General features: G+C 46.1%; 2 protein-coding genes across 2 annotated transcripts in view; one reads left to right on the forward strand and one right to left on the reverse strand.

Annotated features, from left to right (window-relative positions):
- Window positions 1-20,929, forward strand: part of LOC111949708 (uncharacterized) — a 387,379-nt gene that overhangs the window by 200,958 nt on the left and 165,492 nt on the right. The window lies entirely within an intron of this gene.
- The window catches only part of LOC111949878 (bone morphogenetic protein 2-like), a 16,648-nt gene continuing 4,569 nt past the window's right edge, over window positions 8,851-20,929 (reverse strand). Inside the window, exons 2-3 of the mRNA XM_023967211.1 lie at window positions 12,400-12,752; window positions 8,851-11,684 (exon numbers count right to left, since the gene is read on the reverse strand). Of these exons, the coding sequence (XP_023822979.1) occupies window positions 10,603-11,684; window positions 12,400-12,745 (1,428 nt within the window). The 5' untranslated portion in view covers window positions 12,746-12,752 and the 3' untranslated portion in view covers window positions 8,851-10,602. The remainder of the gene's footprint in view (window positions 11,685-12,399; window positions 12,753-20,929) is intronic.

The raw sequence follows: 20,929 nt of genomic DNA on the forward strand, positions 1-20,929 counted from the left end.
AAGTATGCTCTCTCTAATTCTCTCGTTCTCTCTTTCTTTCTCTCTCTCGGAGAACCTGAGCCCTAGGACCATACGTCACGGCAAACCGGGCATGATGACTCCTTGCTGTCCCCAGTCCGCCTGGCCTTGCTGCTATTCCAGTTTCAGCTGTTCTGCCTGCGGTTATGGAACCCCTACCTGTCCCAGACCTGCTGTTTTCAACTCTTAATGATCGGCTATGAAAAGCCAACTGATATTTATTCCTGATTATTATTTGACCATGCTTGTCATTTATGAACATTTTGAAAATCTTGGCTCTCTCTAATTCTCTCTTTCTTTCTCACAGCCAGAAGAGGACTGGCCACCCCTCATAGCCTGGTTCCTCTCTAGGTTTCTTCCTAGGTTTTGGAATTTCTAGGGAGTTTTTCCTAGCCACCGTGCTTCTACACCTGCATTGCTTGCTGTTTGGGGTTTTAGGCTGGGTTTCTGTACAGCACTTCGAGATATTAGCTGATGTACGAAGGGCTATATAAAATAAACTTGATTTGATTTGATTTGATTTGTTTCACCTGTCTTGTGCTGGTCTTCAACCCTCACCTTGTGTCTCCTATTTTTCCCCATTATCCACTGTGTAGTTATACTTGCGTGTTCTGTTTGTCTGTTGCCAGTTCGTCTTGTTTTGTCAGGTCTTAACAGTGTGTTTCTCGTTTCTAAAGTTCTTGTTTTCTAGTGTTCCTGGTTCCGACCTTTCAGCCTGCCCTGACCCTGAGCCTGCCTGCCGTTCTGTACCTTTTTGACTCTTGGATCACAAACCTCTGCCTGCCCTCGACCTGCCCTTTTGCCTGCCCCATTGTTATAATAAATATTCTGAGAACCGAACCATCCGCCTCCTGTGTCTGCATGTGGGTCATATCCGGAGTCATGATATTGGCTGCCTAGATCGTTCGGCTGCCCAGAGGTGGAACGCATCAAGATACAGACACGCGGTCTAATTAGCGATTTAATGTTATTTTTTCATCATTGCAAACATTAGCTAAGCTGCACAGGAGGTCGACAGGCAGTAAAGTTGTGTTTTTTGGACACACAAAAATGTGTCCAAAGTTCAGGAACAGCGTCCTGCTTCTGCAACTGCAATATTCGTTACAACAGACAGATAGAGAGGGTTGTAGCCTTTATAATACAGTGCATTCGGTAAGCATTCAGACCCCTTGACTTTTTCTACATTTAGTTACATTACAGCCTAAAATTTATTAAATCGTTTTTTCCCTCATTAATCTACACACATTACCCCATAATGACAAAGCAAAAATAAATAAATGAAATTTTTGCAAATGTATAAAACCCCCCCCTGAAATATCACATTTACATAAGTATTCTGACCCTTTACTCAGTACTTTGTTGAAGGACCTTTGGCAGCGATTACAGCCTCGAGACTTCTTGGGTATGACGCTACAAGCTTGGCACACCTGTATTTGGGGAGTTCTTCCCATTCTTCTCTCCAGATCCTTTCAAAGCTCTGTAAGGTTGGATGGGGAGCGTCGCTGCACAGCTATTTTCAGGTCTCTCCAGAGATGTTCGATCAGGTTCAAGTCCGGGCTCTGGCTGGGCCACTCAAGGACATTCAGAGACTTGTCCGGAAGTCACTCCTGCAATGTCTTGGCTGTGTGCTGTCGTGGAAATATTGAATCAAATATTTCTCTGATACTGGAGCTTGTGAATTCAAATAGACTTTATTACAAAAAGTAACAAAGCCAAGTAATTCCATGGAACAACTAAATTCTCTTGCCACAGACCTCAGGCTTTATAGGTTTCCACCTTCAGATAACACACATGGTCACACCCCTCTATGTAGATGATTAACACCCCTTGGCCTCTCGCCACCATTATCTTTCTGTCTCAAMTCTTGCTTGTTTACAGATTCTGTTGGTGGCGTATCCATAGCAATGATACAAAAAATAAGACACACACATAATGCAGGTGTCTGTCCAATGATACTCATATGACTACACAATGGCTCTCCCCAAGCCTGTAATGGCACAGACATACATATACAATACAATTACATGCCCTAAAGCCAGTAACCGGAACAGGCAATGACTTCCCTCAGGCCTACAACAGCACAAGCTGCTTACTTCTGTTTTTACATGTCTAGTGATTAACTCTATGTTGATCCATCTCTGTTCATTCACCTGGCCTCAGCCTTTATTCTGCTTACACATGTCTATTAATTAACCCTATGTTGATTCTGCTCACTACTTCTGGGAGAACAGTCCAGATACCGGAATATCACCCATAGTCATGAATTTTCTCCTACAGTGCTTAGGGTTGTTGTCCTGATGGAAGGTGAACCTTCTCCCCAGTCTGAGGTCCTGAGCACTCTGGAGCAGGTTTTCATCAAGGATCTCTCTGTACTTTGCTCCGTTCCTCTTTCCCTCGATCTTGACTAGTCTCCCAGTCCCTGGTGCTGAAAAACATCCCCACAGCATGATGCTGCCACCACCATGCTTCACCATAGGGATGGTGCCTGGTTTTCTTCAGACGTGACGCTTTGCATTCAGGCCAAAGAGTTCCATCTTGGTTTCATCAGACCAGAGAATCTTGTTTCTCATGGTCTGAGAGTCCTTTAGGTGCCTTTTGGTCAACTCCAAGCAGGCTGGCATGTGCCATTTACTGAGGAGTGGCTTCCGTCTGGCCACTCTACCATAAAGGCCTGATTGGTGGAATGCTACAGAGATTGTTGTCGTTCTGGAAGGTTCTCCCATCTCCAAAGAGATGCAACTATCGGGTTCTTGGTCACTTCCTTGATCAAGGCTATTCTCCACTGATTGCTCAGTTTAGCTGGGCGGCCAGCTCTAGGAAGAGTCTTGGTGGTTCCAAACTTCATCCATTTAAGAATGATGGAGGCCACTGTGTTCTTGGGGACCTTCAATGCTGCAAAAAAATGTTGGTACCCTTCCCCAGATCTGTGCCTTGACACAATCCTGTCTCTGCGCTTTACGCACAATTCCATCAACCTCATTGCTTGGCTTTTGCTCTGACATGCACTGTCAACTATGGGACCTTACAGTTGAAGTTGGAAGTTTACATACACTTAAGTTGGAGTCATTAATACTTGTTTTTCAACCACTCCACAAATTTCTTGTTAACAAACTATAGTTTTGGCAAGTCGGCAAGTTTAATTTTTTTCCAACAATTGTTTACAGACAGATTATTTAACTTATAATTCACTGTATCACAATTCCAGTGGGTCAGAAGTTTACATACACTAAGTTGACTGTGCCTTTGAACAGCTTGGAAAATTCCAGAAAATGATGTCATGGCTTTAGAAGCTTCTGATAGGCTAATTGACATCATTTGAGTCAATTGGAGGTGTACCTGTGGATGTATTTCAAGGCCTACCTTCAAACTCAGTGCCTCTTTGCTTGACATCATGGGAAAATCAAAAGAAATCAGCCAAGACCTCAGAAAAAAAAATTGTAGACCTCCACAAGTCTGGTTCATCCTTGGGAGCAATTTCCAAATGCCTGAAGGTACCATGTTCATCTGTACAAACAATAGTGTGCAAGTATAAACACCACGGGACCACGCAGCCATCATACCGCTCAGGAAGGAGATGCGTTCTGTCTCCTAGAGATGAACGTACTTTGGTGCGAAAAGTGCAAATCAATCCCAGAACAACAGCAAATGACCTTGTGGAGATACTGGAGGAAACAGGTACAAAAGTATCTATATCCACAGTAGAACGAGTCCTATATCGACGTAAACTGAAAGGCCGCTCAACAAGGAAGAAGCCATTGCTCCAAAACCGCCATAAAATAGCCAGACTACAGTTTGCAACATGGACAAAGATCGTACTTTTGGAGAAATGTCCTCTTGTCTGATTAAACAAAAATAGAACTGTTTGGCCATAATGACCATCGTGATGTTTGGAGGAAAAAGGAGGAGGATTGCAAGCTGAAGAACACCATCCCAACCGTGAAGCACGGGGGGCAGCATCGTGTTGTGGGGATGCTTTGCTGCAGGAGGGCCTGGTGCACTTCACAAAATAGATGGCATCATGAGGGAGCAAAATTATGTGGATATATTGAGGCAAGATCTCAAGACATCAGTCAGGAAGTTAAAACTTGGTCGCAAATGGGTCTTCCAAATGGACAATGACCCCAAGCATACTTCCAAAGTTGTGGCAAAATGGCTTAAGGACAACAAAGTTAAGGTATTAGAGTGGCCATCACAAAGCCCTGACCTCAATCCTGTAGAAAATTTGTGGGCAGAACTGAAAAAGCGTGTGCGAGCAAGGAGGCCTACAAACCTGACTCAGTTACACCAGCTCTGTCAAGAGGCATGGGCCAAAATTCACCCAACTTATTGTGGGAAGCTTGTGGAAGGCTACCCGAAACGTTTCACCCAAGTTAAACAATTTAAAGGCAATGGTACCAAATACTAACTGAGTGTATGTAAACTTCTGAATGTGATGAAAGAAATAAAAGCTGAAATAAATACATTTCTCTGCTATTATTCGGACATTTCACATTCTTAAAATAAAGTGGTGATCCTAACTGACCTAAGACAAGGAATGTTTACTAGGATTAAATGTCAGGAATTGTGAAAAACTGAGTTTACATGTATTTGGCTAAGGTGTACGTAAACTTCTGACTTCAACTGTATATAGACCGGTATGTGCCTTTCCAAATAATTTCCAATCAATTGAATTTACCACAGGTGGACTACAATCAAGTTGTAGAAACATCTCAAGGATGATCAATGGAAACAGGATGCACATGAACTAAATTCTTCAAAAATGTCTATAAACCTGTTTTCGCTTTGTCATTATGGGGTATTGTGTTTAGATTGATGAGGACAAAAATGTATTTAATGCATTTTAAAAATAAGGCTGTAACGTAACAAAATGTGGAAAAAGGGAAGGAGTCTGAATACTTTTCGAATGCACTGTATATATGCCTATTTTTTTGGAATGTTCGTTGAAATTGCTGCAGGGTTTTTATTTTAGCTGTTCAGAAATTTGAGGTAGAGACATAAGCACCATCATCATGGTTCAGAAGAGGGTGAGTAAAGTCTCTACTACACTTCAGCCATCGGCTTCCGGTGTAGCCATCAGACATCAGCCAATGAGGGAATGCTTTCTTTAAAATCAATGAAAGATACTATTCTGCCCGTGTTGCAATCGCATTGCGTCTCATCCAAAAGCCGCGTCCAAGCTCAAAAATAGCCGCGGTTCAAATCTTGATCGCTGACGCTGACGCGATTCTATCTTTTGAATTGAAATAATGAGAAATAAAGTTGATTTTGGTTGCATATGGCCTCGAGTATACACCATGGGTTATTTTACTAACATTTATGAAGTCAAGAATCTACTAGCTAGCAGAAACGTTAAAACTCCGTAACCACGGCCTATTTAAAAACGTATACATTCTGTTCTCAGCTTGAACAAAACTCTCTCTATCCTCTATCTTGCTAAGTGAGTTCAGGTGTATTGGTCATTCCCACTAATTGGCCAAACCTGATCTTTAAGAGTGCTTGTTTCCTTTGAAATGGGGTCTGTTTGAATAGACTAAAATGAACAACTTCGTTTACGTAAAAACAACAACATGGCATTCTAGCTCCATCTTGATGGTGCAGTGGACCAATTCCATGGATAGAGAACAGAAGGTTTGAATCTCAATGTCACTGTGACACAATAAAAAATAAATGTGTTTGTATGATTATTGCCTGAGCAAATGAATATTTCCATGTGTCCTATCTCTGCTTGGAGTTTAAAACAGTTAACCTAAGCTAGCAGTGTTATTAAAGGTCTTATTGAAACATGTTCTCAGAACGTTATTTATTTACCTTCAAATCACCTATCATTTCCGTTCTCAGAACGTTAATAAAACCTCCCAGGAAAACTTTCGAGGAAACAGAGTAAAATGCTCTCGGAACCTCCCAGCAACCTGACATTTTCACGTCCGTTCTCAGAACATTTAAAAAATGTTCAGTTTTACCGGTTAGGAAACTTATGGCTTCGTTCCCAGAACCAATGGGAAACCAAAAACGTAAGTTCCCACAACTTCCAAGGAACCAAATGTGCTAACTGGGGAGGCTTTGACCACAGCTGCTATGGAGGTTTTATCTTATGACAATATGTATCATATATTGTACACGTGGGGGGATCCATGATTGAAAACCGTGTCTGATATAGTACATGGAAACCTTTGAAGCTGAGACATATATTGCACGTTTGTGACCACACTGAACTGCTGTTGTGAGTTTTATTGAAATCACAATGACCTCAAAGACCTGGAACACATACATCACTTTGGAGCATGTACTGCTCTTACCTACATCACTGATGTTATCCCACTAGAGAGTTTTAAACTGGTCTGAAGCATATTTTGGGCTATTCGAAATATAACTCAAGCCCAGAGCTTTTGCTTGATAAGGTCACCCTGTTCTGTAGCCAGACTAGTCAGTCCACTGGTTCTGACGCTGAACCATGTCTAGGGCCGGGATTCAATCCAATCGTGGGTTTGGATAATGAGCCATTTAAAGGTCATTTCAGATTGAGCCGACATATGCAACGTTTACCGTGCATGTGCTTTCCGCGAACGTGGGAACAGTGCCTTTAAAATGTGCATTGCCGACAAAATGCGCTCGGATTGAATCCCAGCCTCGGTTGGCACAGAGCAATTTCCAACATGGTAATTTGTGTGTGCTTTGTGTGTGTTTGTGTGTGGGTGTGAGTGTGTGAGCAAGTGTGTGTGGTTGGGCGGATATGGACAGTGGGTGGGCTGTACAGTTGACACACAGTGAGTTGACAGACAGGAGTATAAGGGAACCGGCGGTGGTGGGAGTTATTATCCGTATTACAGGGTGAATGGGGAGAAGCCTGTCAGTTAGTAGGGTATACCAGGGATAGGGCCTGCTCTGTTCTGGGCTTACCTTTGCCCTGCCTGTGTGGCTGGTTGGATTGGCATGTTGACGGAGATCATGTCAAACACGAGTTCAACTTCCTTTCCATGAAATCCACACTCTAAAATGGAGGCACTTCTGGGCCTATCCCTAGTCCCTGTTCACATGAACATTCTACTAATGCTCTAACACTACTGAATGTTCCAATTAAACTTCCACCTGCACGTAGCACAGACTCTGAGTTCCATAACGGAGGTTATAATCACAACCGTACTATCTGAACGTTCCAGGCATTTGTGGCTGGAACTGCCCTGGGCCTCTTGAACATGGCTCGGTTTCTGTAAAGCGGTTCTCACAAACTTTTCACTGAATGCAGCTATCTTCTGGATGTCAGAAAGAGGGCTATGTAATGTGAGAAATGTGTACTCCCCCGCCTGTCTGGGGTCCATCACAGATACATCCAGGCACCTGGTTGGAGGTGAGGCCCCGCGGCCCTGTCTCGGTGGGTCGGGTGGGTTTGGAAGCCCCCAGTAGCGTGTGATTTAGGGCTGAGGGAAGGTGTTCCACGGGGTTGACTGGGTCAAGGACACTGCTATCCAGGCTCACAGAGCCTACACACCTGACAAGATAAACTGGCCATATCCTGTCTCCACTCTCCAGTCCTGCTCCACCCACCTGATACCCTGAACCACAGTCATAATCCAGCACCTGGGAGAGAGGAGGGTTTGGGGTGAGGGAGGGGTAACGGGGGTTGAGAGAAAATGGAAGGGTTGAGGGATGGGTTAGGGGGGAGGCAGGGGGCAAGGGAGGGGTAATGGGCTGAGAGGGGGGAGAGGGGAGGGTGGGATGAGGAATGGGTCAGTGGGTGAGGGATGGGCTGGGTGGTGAGGGTGAGGGAAGATGTGTGAGGGAGGGATGAGTTGGGGGAAGGATAGGTTAGAGGGGAGTTAGGGAGGATACAGACCCTCTGTGGAGCAAAGGTTATCCTCCTGCCAGAGCATGGCTGACTCATGCTGTGTGTATTTCATGAGATGGTTTTCACACTTAACTTACCTAAACACACATCTACACACACAAACACATTAATGCTGTCTCGCACGCATGCAGACAGACAGATGCACGCACACACACACACACACACGCACGCACCGCACACACAGGAGCCCCGTTGGCAGTGTGCTGCTGTTGTACAGCTGGTGAGAGGCGATATGTAAGAAGAATCTGGACAGCTCCCAGCTGTAGCCGGCGAGCTTCTGGACCACGTCCAGCCTCTGACAGGAGGGGAGGAGGGTCGCCCCTCCCCAGGACGGAAGCAAAGCGGCTGTGGGTTCACACTGTTCACCTCCCAATACTTCACAAGCAGTGAGCCGATCCATCTGGAGGAGAGGGGGGGGGGGGGGGGGGTAGTTCCTTTCAACACACAGGAATGCGGGATCAAGAAAGCTGTTGAGTTGGTTTGACCCCCACATTCACGACGTGAGGAATGACCCGTTGCCGAGCACACTGACTGCTGCAAGCTCAGAGGCGCAGTAGCTCTCTGCATAACATCTGGCGATCAGAAACACATGTGGACTACATCATAGGCCCGGGTGTGAATTGACAAGGTGGTGCAGTGGTTTTGCCAGTAAGGGATGTGGATCTGCCCCATGAATAGCCTTCTCCTCATGCCCTTCTATCACAGGCCTGTGTGTCTCATTGGGACTATATAGGTACTCTAGGCCTACAGCCAAATCTGGTTTGTTCTGGGTTCACCAAGGGACCACTGGCTTCCTTCCTTGGCTCAAATGTCTATCTAGAGGCAATTTGTGATTGAAAGAGATTCTGACCAATGAGAGGATTTCACAGTCCCCCTCTGCTCTCCCCTTGACTTTGTGCATAGACTCAGAGCAATACGTCCTCAGAACACTAGCAGAGGAGGAACAAGGAACTGTGTTTGATTTTAAAAACCCAGTCATGTGACAGAGGTGCTGCTTGGTCTGTTTATTACAGGTATCACCATGTCTTCAGACAACGTCAAACATTTTACAGACTGTTGTTTAAATGCTTCCGTTTAAATAGAGGGAAAAGCAAAACGCTGGAAAGGTACTCAAAATACTCAACTCATAACAGGAGAAGACCTGCGAAGCCCTCGTCCAAAAGGCACTGGAAATCAACTGCTTTAACGTTAGCTGTTCTTTAAAAAAAACATGCACACCGCTAGCAAAGACATCTGTGTTTCGATGATGACATTCTTGTTACACGATTCGGTAGAATACAATACACCGAGCCTTGATGTGTGGTATTTCTTGAGCTTATGACTGCATCATTACAACACTGTGTTTGCATGTGTAGTACACCAAAAGCCACCATAACTTGCTGTACCAAAGCTACTATAAGGACCGCAGGCTCCAGTTTTAGGTGTATTACGGTACTGTACATGTGGCTTTGTAGAGAGCAGATATCTTAAATATTTTCAAGGTTAAATACACCATATGGGGTTGCTATTTAAATACCTAATGTGACTCTTAAGTTAGATTTACCATTTAATGGAATTACTTTGATGACAACAGTTTTCTGAATTTTCTTCATCTTTGCAAAGGAAATGTACAAAAAAAGTTATCTTTAAATAATAATGATAGTAGTACATTCAGACAATAGCATAATAATTCCTCTGTATTATTGTTGTGGTTTTAAAAATATCTCATGACGGGAAGATTCGTGTCTGTCTGGCTGTCTGTCTGCGAAAATCCATATCTATCCAGTCTGCGAGGAGTGTCCGTCAACGTCTCTCTTGATGAGAGATCAGTAGCTGTCCATTGGCCCAGATAGGTTTGCTGAGTTAGTTTGAGGATGGTGTCACTGATGCAAAGGCTATATGTTTCATCCTCCTCATATGGGCCACATGACAGCTTTCTCTGTACTATAAGTCTTGATATCCAACCGTACAGATAGTATACTCTGGCACTGATATCGTCATCTCTTGCCAGTCCCCTTCCACTCCACTGATTGAGTGCGTCTCTTTCACAGATTGATGTTGGAATGAGGTGAGCACGGAGAGACACAGACACAGACACGTTACAGACACGTAGAGGGCTGGTGAGGGAGCATTGAACAAGCACAGGACTGTCAGCGAGTGGAGTGCTGTTGACAGAGAAGAGGTGGGGCTAATGGGAGGATTCTCTTCTCCTCTACTCCTGGCTGTCGTTCCTCTCTTCTTCTGTCAGCAGCATCCTCTTCCCCTACCGGGATGGGGAAGACTGCTTCGTGTTTCTCTCCCTCTCCGTCTTTCCCTCTGTCTCCTCTTCACACTCTCACTGTGTGGTACTTCTGAAGCACTGCACTGTGTGTTCTAAGGGGGCTCCTCTGTCTGTTTTTCCTCTCTCTCTCTCTCTCTCTCTCTCTCTCTCTCTCTCTCTCTCTCTCTCTCTCTCTCTTCTCCGCTCTTTCTACTCCTCTCTTTATTTCCACTACTGACAGCTGTGGCCCTCCGACACCATGCACTTCTTAGAAAGCACTTGTTCCTGCTGGATCGGGTTCTCCATTCCTGTCTCTTCGCTTCCTGCCTCATCCATCTCTCCGGTCCCCCGCTAGTACTAGTATTTTCATCCCTCCGCCACAAGGTCCAGGTACTCTTGTCTCACGTGGTCCTGCTGGGCTGGGTTCTGTCCTTGCCCTCTGTCTTTACGCCACCAATCTCTCCTTCCATCTCTCTCCTCCCTCCCTCTCTTTTGTTTCCCGTTACCGGCATCCACAGCCCTCCACCACCATGTCCTGGTAGTTTTTGAGCACCACGCGGTCCTGCGGGTCCAGGTAGAGCATGGCAATGGGGCTGAGGGCGGTGGGCACGCAGCAGGCCCTTGGCACGGCTCCGTTCACCGAGTTCACCAGCGTCTGCACCATGGCGTGGCTGGATGAGTTCATGTGGTCGGCGAGCGGGAAGCGGCACTCCCCCAGGCAGAAGAAGGCGTCGTAGCCGCTAGGCGCCACGATCCACTTGTTCCAGCCCACGTCTTTGAAGTCCACGTAGAGCGGGTGGCGGCGGCAGCGGGCGCGGGACAGACGCTTCAGCTTTGCTGCGCGGCCACCATTACGCTTCACTCTTCCACCCTCGTCCCAGCTACCGCCCCAGCCTGGGCTGGCGCTCCGGTCCCTGTCCCTCTCCCTGTTCTTGTCTCTGTCCCTTCCCCGGTTGCTGCTGCTACTCCTGCCCCTTTCTCTGGCCCCCTTCCTCCCCCTCATCCTCTGGGCAGTGCCAGAGGTTCTCCGGCCATGGGCGGCTAGTGCCTCCCCACGCCCGTCATGGCTGTAAGTAACCAGCAGGGGTCTCTCTCGTGCCCAGCTGTGTTCGTCCTGTCCCAGAGATCTGCGCACCCTCAGGTGTCCCACTCTTCGTCCTTCCTCCCCAGTGGAGGGTGGTAGAGCATCATGGTCAGGGAGGGTGAGGAGGGTGGTGTTACCCAGAGGGGTCACCTCCAGGAGGAAGGCCATGCTCCCAGTCTGAGCGTGGGCCCCCAGGAAGAGTTCGGTGCTGAGGCTGAATGCCTCCCAGGTGGCTGGCTTGGTGTTGGGGGCCCATGTAAGGACCCGTGACTCCAGCAGAGTGGGCTCAGACTCAGAGTCCCCAGGGCTTCCAGAGAGGAACAGGCTGACCCTGTGGGCCCCGGGGCCTGGGCTGGCCCCATCACCCCGGAAGAAACGTAGCTCTGCAGACACCACACGCTCATCCTGGGGGATGGAGGACACGTTGAAGGAGATGGGGACCCTGTTGTTGCTCGCGGTGGTCTGCCTCTTTTCAAGGAGGAGTGAGGGACTGGTAGACTCTGAGAGAGAGGAAGGAGGGAGAGAGAGAGAGAGAGAGAGAGAGAGAGAGAGAGAGAGAGAGAGAGAGAGAGAGAGAGAGAGAGAGAGGTTAATATAGTTCAGAGATGAAGGTTCAATTTGTAAAACAAAACTGATGTTCTCTGCAGTTCCATGGAGGTCTCTCTTGTAGGATTTCCTATATCAAACATTGTAATCTCACAATGTCAAATACAAGGTAAATTGACCTGTCAACCCTTAACTTTAAATGTCAGACACATTCAGTGCCATAAACAGCTAGATAAGCTTTTCATTGCACGCTCTACCATCAGAATAGGACCTCCACTTGTTGCTGGTTAGCTTGTGACTGTTATGGAAACATCCATGTTATCAAATGGAAAATAGATGGTCTGACTTTGGAGCCTACTAACTGCCAAGGTGGAGTCATAACAGAAAGAGACTGGGAATCACAGCGCTGTCATCATCAATGCCATCCAACCCGGACTGAAACTACAAATGGAATGTGCAGAACAGTGTCCATTAAAAACGTATTGTGGAACTGATACCAATCAGTGGCAGGACACGGTAGAACAGCGTTGCAAACTATCCACAAAGAGCCTCAGATTAGGAGTGCTGATCCAGGATCTGTCCATATGATCTTATTCATTATGATCTTAAAGGCTAAACTGATCTCAGACGCTTTGGGGATATGGGCCCAGACCACATGTGTAACGTTACCTGTGTGGTGGAAGCTGCGTACGGTGTTGGCCTCCTGGACATGCTGGCTGGGGTAGTTGAAGTGTGGATCCTGGACTAGGTGGTACTGCTGGGAGTGGAAGCGATAGAGGTCCACTATGTACTGTGGGACGGGGGCACCTGGCCGGGGGTTGGGGTGGGACTGCAGGCCCAGGCGGCTCAGCAGCAGGTTCTGGATGGTCTGGGCCAGGCTAGGGTCCAGGGGGATTGGTGATGACGATAACAACGACGACACACTACCATCGGGCTCGGTGGCTCCGCCCTGGCGACCAGACGAGGCTTGAGGTAGCAGCAGGACCATCAGGACCAAGAGGTTAGCAGGGAACATGGTGGATCTACATGAGGGAGAGTGGGGGAGGAGTGGGGGAGGAGAGGGTGAGGAGAGGAGTGAAGTTAAGGTTTATTTCAGGGAGAAGAGGAAACGGAACACTTAAGTCTTTCACTTTTTGACGCTTCCAGTGGTGCTCTTTAAAGTCCCACGTGTTCATTGAAATTCATATACCATATGTTTAATATCTTTCAGTAAATTGGAGTGTGGGGGGTTGAAATACCACTACTCATAGCTTAAATCCTGCGAGAGAACGTTTTATGACATTCGGGATTTGTCATTAGTACTACACTCTTGTGAATGAATTGATGCATCTTGGTGACAAATGTACCTTTGTCTTTGTCAAAAGAAAAGTCGGGACACCTGGGAAGAGGCTGAAATACGGGACGCAAATACAGCTCTGTCTGTGCGGAGCTCATCAACTGTGAAAGTATTATGTAAGATCACTAGCGTGCTGGGACCAAAGTTGATCATGTTGCAGGTTCGCTAGAACCCTCAAGACAGAGCGAGGCAGAGAGACAGGGACAGAGAGAGAGAGAGAGAAAGAGAGAGAGAGAGAAGCAGACAGGCGGAGGAGAGCGATGAATGCGATTGAAAGAACCCGAATCGACTTTCACTGGCCTTAAAACCGTGACAGAGAGGTGGGGGTGTTCGTTTCATTTGGCATAATCTTTTATTTTCATATTTACCACTGTAGTAGTACAAACGTGCTGTTTAAACAAATAGGACAATGGTTCAATTAGAGACCCCCACCAAATGCCCCCTCACGTAATTCACACACTGCTTGTCAGGCTATTATGCAGTAAGTCTGGCGCGATATCAAGAAATGTACTGCTGAAGTCCATGTGAAGATGTTTGCTGGATACACATGGCTGTAAAAACAGCACCACTTTGTTTTCCTCATTGTTTAATTTATTGCTATGTGTTGCCAAGGCCCCATCTCCTAGGAAACTCAAGCACAGGGGGATAAGAGTGATTAAGCAGAGAATATATTCAGTGTGTGTGTGTGTGTGTGTGTGTGTGTGTGTGTGTGTGTTGTGTGTGTGTGGTGTGTGTGTGTGTTGTGTGTGTGTGTGTGTGTGTGTGTGTGTGTGTGTACATGCGTGATTTAGGAGAACCATAATAGTAGTCCTGCTAAAAACCATCAATTGAGTTTGAGTTTATTTTTATTTTTACAGGGACAGTGCACAATTAACTAAAGCTAGTTGACTTTAATGGAGAATAATAACTAGTGGAGCTACTGTACTTTATATCTCGTTTGCTCTAATTTACTTTCCACAGCTTACCTATACAGTAGCTTCAACCAAATAATGAGACCATAGTTGCCAACTGGCCTGTCTGCTGCGCGGGAAAAAGTCCCAGTGCTGGAGGTCATAACATTAACGCCCCATCCAGCCGGGTTATCACCCCATGTCTCTGTAGTACAGCTGTTAATGACTGAGTGACTAATTATACACTACAGGCCTTAATGGCCTTGTGCCCTCTGGAGTCAGGAGTTAGAGGTCACAGTACGGTGTCTGACCTGTCTATTGTTCAAAGTAGGATGACGTTGGCCCTGGACACTTAACTAGCAAGTCAGTTTGCCGTTAGGATTGGGGGAGGTTAAGCTGACCCTAGATTTGGTTCAACGCATTCAAAGTTTGGAGGTCGATGTAGAGACTGAGACCTGGGCTGGGCCACGACGTCTCTCCTCTCAACCGGTCTGCTTTACCGTCATCCTTCAACTAAAGAAGTGAGAGATGTCGTCATTACTCTAAGAAGGAAAGACACATCTCAAGGAATGTAAACGACGTCGAGCTCAACGTCCCAGTTTTCCCTGCAGACTAGAGCGAAGCGTTTTCTTATTCTGCACTTATCTCTCCCTGCCTATCCCTATCTCATCTCGGGACTGAGCTGAGAATCGATTAAGTCCGACACAGCTAGATAACTGAGGCGTTTATGGCACAACGAACACATAACGACGCCCTAATGACAGCTAATCATGCTACAGTGTCAGAGGAGGGTTTACAAGAAGTATGTGTGTGGGTTTGTGTGTTTGTGTGTGTGTGTGCGTGTGTGTGTGAGCGAGAGCAAGAACAGACACAGTAATACCCTGGGAAAATAAGGTGTGAGCGTGGGACTCTGCTCACTAGCCATTAACTCAGGCAGCCCCACCCAAAGTAATGCCTCTCCACTTGAGGCAACGCTACAGGACAATTAGAGTACGATTAGAGATTAGAGAGCCACAACTGTACAGCCTTTCCCGTGGCGTCCCAAGGCTCGTAAACTAGATTGAGGGCCCCCCCTCCAACCCCCTAATGAAGGTTCAAAGGTTACTTGCAGAAGGGGGAGTGGGTGAGGGTGGTGGTTGGGGGGGGAGTCAGAGGACACCCTGCCATACATCCATCTAGAGTACGTCCACCCATCTCCCTGTGTTTCTCCAGCTAATCTAAACTGGGAGAAAAGCCACTAAACTCCATTTGGCCTCATTATCTGCTATCCTCTCCGTCAAGCCGCCCCCCTCCCCATTCATCCTGGATGGTGACATCCCTGCGTTAGCTTTCACTCCATCCCCCCCTCTCTCTCTCCGCTGAAATGGGACTAATCAAGTCTTCCGGGGGAGGTGAAGGGTGAGGTGGGGAGAGGGGGTGCTCTCAGACATATTAGATGGTGTCTGACCCGGAGCAGACGTTAGAGTGACCCCGTGCGCACGAAGACGAGAGATTTGTGTGTGTAATCAGGCAGGGCGGTCTGCTCGCTGGCCCTCTGAACCCACAGATCAAAACAGACCAACATAAGTGTACCTCTTTCCCTCTCTCTACGTCTCTTTACGCTCTCTCTTTTAGTCTCTCGTTTTCTTAGTCCCTCTTTATCTCCTTCATTTGTCGCTGCATCAATCCCTCCCTTTCTGTTAGTCTGTCCCCCTCATTCTCTCTTAGTTCCTCTCCATTTCTTTCCCCTCTATTCTCTGTATATCTCCTCTGGGGGGGGAGAGGAAAGACATATGGACAAGGACAAGGGGTGATAGAGAGACAGAGTTAAAGAGAGAGAAGGGAAGATAGACAGAGATATACAGAGATATATAGATATATACAGTTATATACAGATATATACATATACAGTGGGGCAAAAAAGTATTTAGTCAGCCACCAATTGTGCAAGTTCTCCCACTTAAAAAGATGAGAGAGGCCTGTAATTTTCATCATAGGTACACATCAACTATGACAGATAAAATGAGAAAAAATAAACCAGAAAATCATATTGTAAGATTTTTTATGAATTTATTTGCAAATTATGGTGGAAAATAAGTATTTGGTCAATAACCAAAGTTTATCTCAATACTTTGTTATATACCCTTTGTTGGCAATGACAGAGGTCAAACGTTTTCTGTAAGTCTTCACAAGGTTTTCACACACTGTTGCTGGTATTTTGGCCCATTCCTCCATGCAGATCTCCTCTAGAGCAGTGATGTTTTGGGGCTGTGGCTGGGCAACACGGACTTTCAACTCCCTCCAAAGATTTTCTATGGGGTTGAGATCTGGAGACTCTCTCTTTCACCGTTCCTTCTCTCTCAGTTTTACGTGTTCCTCCTGCTATTCTCTGTTATCTCCCCTCCTTCCTCATTGGCCTGGCGGGAGAGGCAAATGACATTTATGGACAAGAGGTATCCACGTGTCTCCCATTTGTGATACGATTGACCCTACACCATGTGCATAAGAGGACCCGTAGAAGGGAAATAAGTTTCAGCTCTACAGAAGATATACAGAAGAATATATAGATATAACAGTGTGATAATACAAGATAATATAAACACTATACAAGTAGAAGCGGCAAAAAAGAATTTAGTCAGCAGCACCAATTGTGCGAAAGTTCGAACACCACTTAAAAGAGAATTGAGAGAGCCGTGGTAATTTTCGAGTCATAGGTGGACACAATCAACTATGACAGATAAAATGAGAAAAAATAAACCAGAAAATTCAGATGGTAAATTTTTATGAGATTTGATTTGCAAATTATGGTGGAAAATAGAGTAATTGGTCAATGAACCAAAGTTTATCTCAAAATTACTGAGTTGGGTATATAGCCCGACTTGTAACTAAAGGGCAAAAATGAACAGAAGCAGTCAAACGTTATCGCTAAGTCTTCACCAGAGTTATATTGCAACACAACTGATTGTTGCTGGAATAATTTTTTGGAGAGAACCCTTCCTACCAGACAAATGCGCCCTCGTGGAGAGCAAGTGATTTTTGGAAGAACGAAAAGGAGGCACACGTCTATGGCCAAGGCGTCGTGGGGCACCACCACCAGACTTGTTCAAAAAAAGAGAACTCCCTCCAAGAGAGCCACCTTTTCGATATGGGGCTCTTGAAGATTCTGGAACACACTCGGCATCAAGCGCCACAAATACACAGAAGGAAGCTGCTATGAAAAAGAATAAGACCTTACAATTAACAGAGAGGCGATCGATAAAGCTGGGTATCGGGAGGTGATGTGGCCCAAGAGCAGATGGTGGGAAAAATGATAGGAATGTCATATAATGGACAATTCGATTCATTGGTCAAATGTGCCTGTGAAAGAGACCCTTTAGAGCCAACGTTACCCCTTATCTTTTCTATTATGCCCTTGCCTGAGCCCTGAGTGAACCCAGGAAGAGTCAGTTTTCACTCAACGTTTTACATAGTTGTCTTCCCAAATCTTTTTCAACACACCCTGTACTTTACATGGTACTCCTCATGCTCCAATATTTCTTTTCCTCCCATGCAGCTATTATTCACCTGCCGCTCCGTAGAGCAGCAGTTACGTCCAGTGGTTACCCTGTTGCGTAGATTATAGAGACGGCTAGACTGGCACTGCAGAGCCCAACAACGAGACTTGTTCCAAGACTCCCTCCAAAGATGATTTCGTGAGTGGTTTGAATCTGGAGAACTTGCCGTACCACGACCCAGGCCCCCTTGTAAATTGCTTTCTCGGACTCGCAAGCCACAAACTCCCTATCTACGGTGACGCGCTAGATGGTTTAGTTCTTTGATTTGGGCAAATTCCATTCATTGCCCCTGGTGAACACCCAAGTCCACCCTTGTGTGTCTTCCATTTTCCCAATAGCCCTTAGCGGATAAAACGGGAAGTTACGAACTCCCAAAATTCTGCAAGTCTTATACATGGCACCCATCTCATTAACATATTCGTTATGTACACTGGTTGGTCTCTTTACGATTCCGTTCCCTCTACCGATTACTTCTTTTTCCCAAAAATAACTACGCCTCCCCACCAAATACTTGCATGACTTTGCTGGAGTTTTTCACATCCCACATGCATCTGTCATCCTACTAGTACAAGATAACATTCGATAATGTCTTATTGGCTGGATGCGACATACTGTATAGGACACTCCAATATGTCCTACTCAGAGGACCAAGTCTGACGCACTGAAGTTGTTGAGTTTGTACCTCCAAAAATTTGATGTTTTTTCTATGGCTTAGGACCATGTTTGATGTAACATTCTGTATCTAGTCCAATTAGTATCTTCCTCTTCTGGTATCTATCCAGTTAATGCTCTCTGCAAACTTCAGGATGGGCCTCGCACTGTACGCTAAGACATCTGCTGCTGACAAACAGTCTTTGCACTTGCCAGTGCTGCAATCCCGCTTCGGCATTGCGACTAGGTCCCCTGTTGTTGTGTATCTGATAGTAGCGTGGTTACTTTTTGCTCCAGCTGCTCTGCCAGGTCATTCACTTATTTGTCCCCCTGCGTTGCTAAGGTTCTGGGACTTGTTTCTTTGCAGTCACTACACCTTTGTCTCTTTGGACTCTCTACTCAGTTGTTGTAGAGAACCCCCTATGCGCGGTGGGTGAGGAAGCCCTAGGACGTTTCCGGAGAGGCCAGCCAAAGATTCATGCAAGTGGGGTCTGGTAATGTCTCACATTATTTCCAAATGAATTGCCGTCTTCTGCCACAGATTTGGATCTTTCCTTACATAATTCCCCTAAATGACTATTGCTCCCACCATGATTCTTATCCTACTTTTAAAGCCAAGATTCCTAAGGTCTTTCCCAGCCTGGCTTGCATCGTATCTGTACCATGATTTTTCGAGTTCTCCGCTGCTCACGTCCTGTTGATCGCAGGAGGCTTCCTATCTAATTGTGTTCTTCTTTGGCCAGTAGTTGTGCGCGTAGTTTGTAGGCAGCTAGCTTTGGGTGACTGTCTTTCCTATACTGATTAATCAAGGGTCTCAAACAGATGATGTCTCGATATGAGTATTTTATCAGGTAACGAGTGAGGGATGGGACACTGTGCGATGAGTATCCACTCTTTAAAGAAAGAAGTGTAAAAAACCAGATCTAGTTCAAACAAGTCCATTAATAACAGTAATCGAGTGTGTGAAGACAGAAATCTGCTGTTTAGGTGCAGAGCAAGCCATACTTAAAGAAGCGTAAGTTATATTTAAGTCTCTGACGAAGTAAATTGCAAATCAATGTTCATTTATCATTAGAGCTTATTCTGTGTTGACTAATGTGAGTGTTTCGGACCGAATTTCTTTTTCATCAATATTTGCTCTTAGGTCCCACTACGATAATTAAAGAGAGAAATTTCCCGATTAAATAAAATCCTTTATACCCAATGTGAGTAATCTGAAATTTTCTATTTCCCTACGCATTCTCTCTTGCGTCCATTTCCTATAGGTTTAGATAGGTGGCTAACCCTATTGGAAAATGGAACATGAACATATCAAACTTGAGTGCGGCCTTGCCTTACTAATCATACTTTACTTTTTGTATGACGCCCACGAGATAGCTGATCATACTACCCAATTTGTGTTTGATATCACCGTCCTTCCCAAATATCTCATCTTCATTTGCACTGCTTTGAGTCTCTCTATCACCAACTTGTCCTCTGTCCAATGATGTCTTTCCACTGCCACCCCCCCTCTGTGTTCTCTCGCCCCCCCCTGTGTTCCCTGTCTCTCCATTCTTCTTTATCTGCATGTCTCTCTCTTTCCCAACCTCTATTTTTCTTTCTCTCCCTATCTTCATTTCTCTCTGCCCTCTCTCCCTTTGTCCGTCTTTTTCCTAAGCCCTCTAAATGAATGGTGTTTGCGGAAGAGTGCCGCCGAGTGTTGCCGGTGAGAGGGCCCAGTGTCACCGCAGGCGGCTGATTTATCCGCGGCCGCTGTCTTCGGTTTACGCCTGGCCCTCCACTTTTCCCTTCCTGTTGTTCTTCCCGTGTTTCTTTTTCCCCAGATTCCTTTCTCTCCCTTTCCCTCCCTCTCTCTTGCTCTCTAACACACACACAACACACACACACACGCACACGCACACGCACACGCACACACACACCACAACACACACACACACACACACACCACACACAATCACACACACACACCACACACACAACACACATAGACTCTCTGCCCCGTGTCATTATTACTAGACGTCGCGGCAATCTTCAACTCACTCACACCACACACATGCGTAACACACATCCCAAGAACGTCGTTTTTTTTTCTTCTTCTCTAACTTGCTCAACCAGCACCTGTGTGGACCATTCTCATAATCAGCTGAAACCTACACACCTACACCTACTGCATCTGGAATGTTCCTCACACCTCTCTATACATCGCTACACACGACGGAGCTCTCTGGTGACTACAGCATTCGCTGCTTTTATGATTTCATGTACGAGGCTGAAGCTAGGGGGACATTTTGTCTCTCTCGAAGCGTGACAGATGAAATCATTAGAATAATATTCCTGGTTGTATCCCAGCTGGGGCGGTTAAGAGGCTAATGACGCGGGCAGCCCAGACTTTCAGCCCGCCGCTCGCCTTCCTCAACAAACCTTTACGGTATTTACTGCCCCCAATGCACGGCTCCACATGTACGCACCACGCAGCAGAGTGCGAACACGTACATGCCAAGAGGAACAGATATGTGTGTTGTGTGTGTACTGTATGTGAATGCGTATGATGGACAAAAGCCAATCGATTTGATGTGTTTTTAATGCATAGTGCTGCGCATGCATCTTGCACGCCACGCACGCACGCCCACGCACGCGACGCACGCACGCACGCACGCACACACACCACACACACAACAACACACACACACACACACACACACCACACACACACACACACACACACACACACACACACACACACACCACACACACACACACACACACACACACACACACACACACGCACA

The sequence above is a fragment of the Salvelinus sp. IW2-2015 genome, linkage group LG22 (assembly GCF_002910315.2).
Source record: "Salvelinus sp. IW2-2015 linkage group LG22, ASM291031v2, whole genome shotgun sequence".
NCBI lineage: Eukaryota > Metazoa > Chordata > Actinopteri > Salmoniformes > Salmonidae > Salvelinus > Salvelinus sp. IW2-2015.